Here is a 7,117-nt window from a genome sequence, read left to right as displayed (position 1 = left end):
GAGTAGCACATGGAGGCCATTTTCGTTACATTTGATGTTGCTGGTAGATGGAATGAGGGGTTGGTAAGTTTTGAAAATAAGTAGGTTCACTTTGATGCAATTATTAGTTTCAATGACACATTGTAAATTGAGTGAAAGTTCAATGAGTCAAAATGTAATTAACCCTATTATTTTATAATAATTTGCTCATACTAGTATATTATTAAATTTAATTAACTATATAAGTTATATATGATTAATATATAAAAAATACATATATTTTCATAAAATATGTACAATATCAGAATCAGAGTCAGAGTCGGTACATCGCTACCTCCAACTCTGACTCTGACTCCAATTCTGACCTTTTTGATTAAAAAAATTTTGACTCTGACTTCGACTCCACTTATCGGAATCGGTGCAAAATCAGATTTTTAAATTTTTGTTTAATCCTAAATAAGAAGAAGAAGCGGGGTTATTAATCTCAAGATGAAACGATGATTTGGATAAAAGTCAAATGACGCCATTTTATCTAATTTTTTTTATAAAATTCATAACTAAAATGATGTTATTTCATTTACTTAATCAACATCGTTTTTTATACATATAATATAAAATATATATATATATAAATATATAATCAGTTGGTTCAACAGTTTGGATTTAATTCAGATCGAAATCAAATCGGCCAATATTGATTTCCTTATTTTTACACCGCCGGCCGATCGATTCACTACCGATTTAGCCCAATTCCAGACTCTGGCGACGGTCCGCATCGCGACGGTTTCTGTACAACTCTAATTATTTTATTCATTTACTGTTTTTTTTTTCATCATTCATTTACCGTTATCTAGTTTTATTTAAAATATTTCCTACCAACATGTACGGAAGATTCACAGACTTTCCTTAATGATATTTATGAACCGGCTACAAATGTGGGTCCCGTTGCCGCGTCACTTGGCGTAGAAAAGTCAAGACATACACGTCGTCGGCTAATCCCAGACAACTTTCTAAACAAAAAGATTTTATATACTCGCCTCGCCTAATTTAGCACGAAACGTGTCGCCTTTGAAGTATGAAGCACGCGATGTCCCATAAATCGGCGAGTACAAGACTTCTATTACTCTCAAGCGTGCCTCTAGAATCCTCAATTCGCCAAAGATAATTTCCAGGATACAAAGAGCACGACCGAAAAGCATCATGGCCCGTCTGATCTGAATCGTACGCACGCCGCTATGTTTGGATTATGACTGTCAAATATCTTCAACTGGAGAATGAGCGGCTGAGATTAAACCAATTGCGGCGCGCGGGCCTATAAGTAGGGGAGCGACTAGCCTAGCGATCTTAGGCTTTTAGTGCTTCGCATGTTTCTCTCTGTATCTGTGTCTCGCTCGCTGTGGACGTCAGCGAAGGGGTTTTGAGAAACAGAAATGCTACGGACAACCGGCTTGTGTCCTCGCCGCGACATCGCATCCGATGTGGCTAAAATGGAAACGACCTCGTTTCGCAAAAACTGAAAACAGAAGGGCTCTGGTCTCCACCCCATTTCCAATCCACAGTTTCACCATCTTCTTCTTCCTCCATCCCCACGATTACTTTTTCGAATTCAAGAAAGCCACAGCTTCCTCGACTTAGCTCTGCAATTGCTAGTTATCCAGAAGAAAAAGAACCCACAAAGAAAACTTGAGAAGGAGAGAGGGAGAGAGGGGAAAAAGCTTAGAGATATTAATTTCTTCTCCCAGAAGAAAAAGAAACAAGAGAAGGGACTTTGGTGAATGACGAGTGAGCTACAGTTACCACCAGGGTTGAGATTTCACCCCACCGACGAGGAGTTGGTAAATCATTATTTGTGTAGGAAATGCGCGTCGCTGCCTCTTGCTGTTCCTATTATTAGGGAGATTGACCTCTACAAGTTCGATCCATGGCAGCTCCCAGGTAAAATCCTTAATTTCCTACTTTCTCTTTTTACTCATTACAGAAGATCATGTGTTATTGGATTTTGATTTGCGGTCCACTTTTGCGAATTGGGGTCAGCTTAATATCACTTAAATTTGCTTTGGGTTGTTTAGTTTCTTTCTAAAACTATGGGGTTCTGGTTTCCCCCTTTTCAGTTTCTGAAATCGAGAAAACAGGGTAACCTTTCTTCTTCCTTCTGGTGAATTTCCCAATCCAACCACGGAAGAATTGTATTTAGTTTTCGGTTTGGGTAAACCGGTTTGCTGGATTTTAAAAGAATTTGCTTCGCTTTCTTCAGAAATGCCGCGAATTTCACGGATGAGTTTTAAACTTTACACCAGTTTATTCGTTTTAATTTGAGATAATATTATAAACTTTCTTCTCCAAAAAATAAAATATATATTACATATGGGTTGGAAAGGAAGTCGCTGAATCATAACTTGAATGATTGTGTATTTCTCTTTCTATTTTCATTTTTGTTTAATTTCTTTGTTTACGTTGATTTGTGTAGACATGGCTCTGTACGGTGAAAAGGAGTGGTCCTGTTCAACTGCCCAGTCCATAGTAGCACATTAAGCTAAGTTAATTCTTATTGATGAGCTTCAACTGCCCAGTTCTGCCCCTATTCAACCAGTTCTGCTCTTGAAGACAATGGGATGAGGGTCACTTGGGAGGAGACGAAGACAATGGGGAGAGGACGATGGCTTCTGTGTTTGTGTGGATGGGTGTTTCGATGGGTCAAAGACGAAGAGCTGCTGTGTTCGTGGGGATGGGATTTCGAGAACTGTTTTTATTTTATTTTTTTTTAAAATAACGCCACATCAGCTGCGATGCCGCGGCGGGGTAGCAGGCCGGTTGCCTATAGAGTTTCTCTTTGAGAAATTGAGACTAGGGTTTGGAGTCCTACTTATTTTCGACGGCTCTATCGAGAGATCCAGGTTTTGAATTGGATTCTACCAAAGCTTTTCTAGGGTTTATATCGTTTTCTCGCATTGTCTTGTACGGTTCGTACAATTTCTTGAGCTTCGATTGGTGTTTTCCTGTTGATCTAGGGTTTTGATCAACAGATAAGGTTTCTTTCGTAAGTTTCGATTGGTGTTTTCCTGTTGATCAGGAAGTTTCTTCTTAACCAGTTAAGGTTTCTTTCGTAATTCTTTCTTTTCCCTGAAATTTTCTTGATTTCCTTCGGAGATTTTGATCTCAAGATAGAGGGTTCGTAGATTACCGATAGACCAAGAAAGGGAAGTTTTCTTTGTTTGTGGTTGTTTCTGGGGTTAGTTAGGTTTAGGGGTTTACATTCGTTGGATTGGATCAGTGAATCTGTCGTGGTTAGGGATATCGCAATCGTCATTTATAATTTAATCCCTTTTGCAATGGATAATAGAAAATTTGTGGATTTTGAAATTTGTATAGCTGGAGAATAAAGAACATCATTATTTCTACAAAAATGCTACTCACAACCGCGCGGGGGAACCCTCGCGGAATCGGGTCCGACGTGGCAATTATTGGAACGGCGTCGTTACTCAGCGGCTTTTGAAAACGGCTTCGTTTAGCGCACAGACCTCGAATACAGAAGGGGTCACTTCACCTTCTTTCCCATTTCGTCCATCCCCACGAGACCCAACCCTTCGCTCTGTCTTCTTCTTCCTCTTCTCCGTGAAGCCCCATCGTCCTCCACGAAGCCCTATACTCCTCCACGAACTGGCCGTTTAGCTTAGCCGTTGCATACAAAATCTTCGCCTTCTCCACAGTCATTCTTCGTGGTCTCCTTCGAGCCCACAAACCCTTAGAAGGTTTCGAACCAGCGAAGGCGAAGACTTCCAAGTCTCCTTCTATGAAATCTTCTCCACGAAGACACAGAGCCACATCCCCTTTGTCTTCTCTGTCTTCTTTTTCGTCTTCTCCACAAACCCTCCTTCCCAGAAACCCAAATCTGAAATCCCCTTCCCCCGAAACCCTAACCCTAAATTTGTTTGGTTATCAAGCCCCGAAACCCTAACCCTAACCTTAACCCTAACCCTAATCCTAACCCTAACCTTAACCCTAAATTTTTTTGGTTATCAAGCTCCGAAACCCTAACCCTAACCCTAACCCCAACAAAATTTGTTCTAATCATCGATCGGGCCGAGTTTCAAAGTATCCTCACTACAAAAATGTCGTTAGTTTTCTCATTTTTTTGTGCTTTGCTTTTACTTTCCAAATGTTTGGAAGTCAATAATTATTTATCATACATTTTACATTTAGAACTGTAATACATACTCGTGTATTATTCAAATCACATACTCGTGTATTTATTCTTCTGTATTTAGTTCTCTTGTGTATTTAGTACTCTTGTATATTAACTCGTGTATTTAGTACTCTTATGTATTAAACTGTTACTGTTAGCCGTGTATTTACTCTTGTGTATTTAGTACTCTTGTGTATTAAATTGTTAACTCTTGCGTATTTAATACTCTTGTGTATTAAACTATTAACTCTTGTGTATTTAATACTCTTGTGTATTTAATACTCTTGTGTAGTAAACTGTTACTGTTAATGTTAGTCTTGTATTTACTCTTGTGTATTTAGTACTCTTGTGTATTAAATTGTTAACTCTTGTGTATTTAATACTCTTGTGTATTAAACTGTTAACTCTTGTGTATTTAATACTCTTGTGTATTAAACTGTTACTATTACTCTTGTGTCTTTAGTACTTGTGTATTAAATTGTTACTGTTACTCATGTATTTACTCTTGTGTATGAAACTGTTACTGTTACTGTTAGTCTTGTATTTACTTTTGTGTATTTAGTACTCTTGTGTATTAAACTGTTAACTCTTGTGTATTTAATACTCTTGTGTATCAAACTGTTAACTCTTGTGTATTTAATACTCTTGTGTATCAAACTGGGTGGATCACTCTTCTGTATTTAGTACTCTTGTGTATTAAATTGTTACTGTTACTCGTGTATTTACTCTTGTGTTTTAAACTGTTACTGTTACTGTTAGTCTTGTATTTACTCTTGTGTATTTAGTACTCTTGTGTATTAAATTGTTAACTCTTGTGTATTTAATACTCGTGTATTAAACTGTTACTGTTAATGTTAGTCTTGTATTTACTCTTGTGTATTTAGTACTCGTGTATTAAATTGTTAACTCTTGTGTATTTAATACTCTTGTGTATGCAACTGTTACTATTACTCTTCTGTATTTAGTACTCTTGTGTATTAAATTGTTACTGTTACTCGTGTATTTACTCTTGTGTTTTAAACTGTTACTGTTACTGTTAGTCTTGTATTTACTCTTGTGTATTTAGTACTCTTGTGTATTAAATTGTTAACTCTTGTGTATTTAATACTCGTGTATTAAACTGTTACTGTTAATGTTAGTCTTGTATTTACTCTTGTGTATTTAGTACTCGTGTATTAAATTGTTAACTCTTGTGTATTTAATACTCTTGTGTATGCAACTGTTACTATTACTCTTCTGTATTTAGTACTCTTGTGAATTAAATTGTTACTGTTACTCATGTATATTTGTATTTAAAAGGGTGTATGTACTGTTATTAATATACATCATCATCATTATTATTATTAATGTAATTTTGATATACACTTGGCATGATATACTGTTTTTAGAACTGAATAAGCAGGGTTTAGTTCTCAATTTCTCACTTGAGAATTATTAGACTATCAACTATTTTTAAAATGAGGCACCCTTTCAATTGTCATAGCATTCTTTAAACTTCACAGAGCATCACTAATTGGGAATCTTACTTCCACATTAAAACTGTTAAAGTGCTGGATACTGCTACTGTTACTGTTATTGTTATTGGGATGATTACTTCCATATTAAAATGTTCAAGTGTATCTGAATAATTCAACTAATTCCATCCCGACAGTTGAATTTTCTGTACTGTTGAAATTACTGCCATATTGGGATGTCATCATCAATATCTTCATCTTCTTTTGGTAAACGTGCTTTGGGCATACCATTCTGTTTTTGTGAGGAGCCAGCCACACTAAGACTGGCTCGTACTGCAAAGAATCCAGGACGACCCTTCTTAGGGTGTCCAAAGTACAACACTAAGGTAACTACATAATTTGTACATAAAACTTATTCATGTAATCATTAATAAGTTTTAGCATCTAACATCTGTTATATAATGATTAATATTAAAACATCTAACATTTGTTATATATCTTCTTAATTTGCAGGGATTACCATACTGTAGGTTTTTCAAGTGGGCAGATATTAATGAAGAGAATGGTATGGATCTTCGAGAAAGCACCAATGAATTTGTAATGAAGGAGAAAGAGCTAGAGAAGAAAATCGAGGATGTCCACAAGAGGGAGATTGAGGTTATGAAGAAGGAGTTGGTGCTTCGGGAACAAGAAGCTGAAATAAGGCGTTCACGCAAACTACTTCGGGCTTATTGGGCTTTTGCATTTCTAGTTGCATTTTTGTTGTTTGTTGGTAGTGTCTAAGCAATTCCTAGATAGTGGTAGTAGTTCCAGGAATTGTATTGGGGTTTTGGTATTTACTTTTGGACTATGTAGTTGATGTATGGATATTGAGTAGATTGTAAAACTGCTATTATGTACAGTTTGAGATTGTAAAACTGCTATTATGTACAGTTCGAGCTTGAGCAGATTGTAAAACTGCTATTATGTACAGTTTCTGAGTTTGTAAAACAGTGATGTAATATATTTTGGGTTCATGTATGAGCAGTTTGTATGGATCTTGAAATAGTTTGTAAAACAGTTTGTATGGATATAACTTTGTTGTGAAGCAGTTTGTAATGGAAACTTTCTGTTTGTATGGATATTTTTCATAAGCAGTTTGTAAAACAGTTTAGGTTGGACTTGAGCAGATTGTGAAACAGATTGTGAAACAGTTTGTATTGGACAGTTTGTAAAACAGTTTTGTGTATGTACTTGTAAAACAGATTAGGTTGGACTTGAGCAGATTGTGAAACAGATTGTGAAACAGTTTGTATTGGACAGTTTGTAAAACTGTTTTGTGTATGTACTTGTAAAACAGATTAGGTTGGACTTGATCAGATTGTGAAACAGATTGTGAAACAGTTTGTATTGGCAGTTTGTAAAACTGTTTTGTGTATGTACTTGTAAAACAGATTAGGTTGGACTTGATCAGATTGTGAAACAGATTGTGAAACAGTTTGTATTGGACAGTTTGTAAAAA

At 36.2% G+C, this 7,117-nt stretch overlaps 1 protein-coding gene across 1 annotated transcript; it reads left to right on the top strand.

Annotated features, from left to right (window-relative positions):
* Positions 1–4,653: 4,653 nt before the first annotated feature.
* LOC118344681 lies at positions 4,654–6,399 on the top strand. The gene is made up of 2 exons (XM_035685788.1): positions 4,654–6,002; positions 6,130–6,399. Exons 1-2 carry the CDS (start codon positions 5,853–5,855, stop codon positions 6,397–6,399), a joined length of 420 nt encoding a protein of 139 aa, XP_035541681.1. The 5' UTR covers positions 4,654–5,852.
* The last annotated feature ends 718 nt before the right edge of the window (positions 6,400–7,117 follow it).

Source organism: Juglans regia, chromosome 15 (assembly GCF_001411555.2).
Source record: "Juglans regia cultivar Chandler chromosome 15, Walnut 2.0, whole genome shotgun sequence".
Lineage (NCBI taxonomy): Eukaryota > Viridiplantae > Streptophyta > Magnoliopsida > Fagales > Juglandaceae > Juglans > Juglans regia.
The sequence above is the reverse complement of the archived record's forward strand: the minus strand, read 5'-3'. Positions and strand labels throughout refer to the sequence as shown.

Excerpts from the sequence above, each read along its gene's own strand:
- LOC118344681 (XM_035685788.1), top strand. The coding sequence starts at position 5,853 with ATGTCATCATCAATATCTTCATCTTCTTTTGGTAAACGTGCTTTGGGC. Across the intron at positions 6,003-6,129 it reads GTCCAAAGTACAACACTAAG|GGATTACCATACTGTAGGTT; the intron begins GTAACTACATAA and ends CTTAATTTGCAG.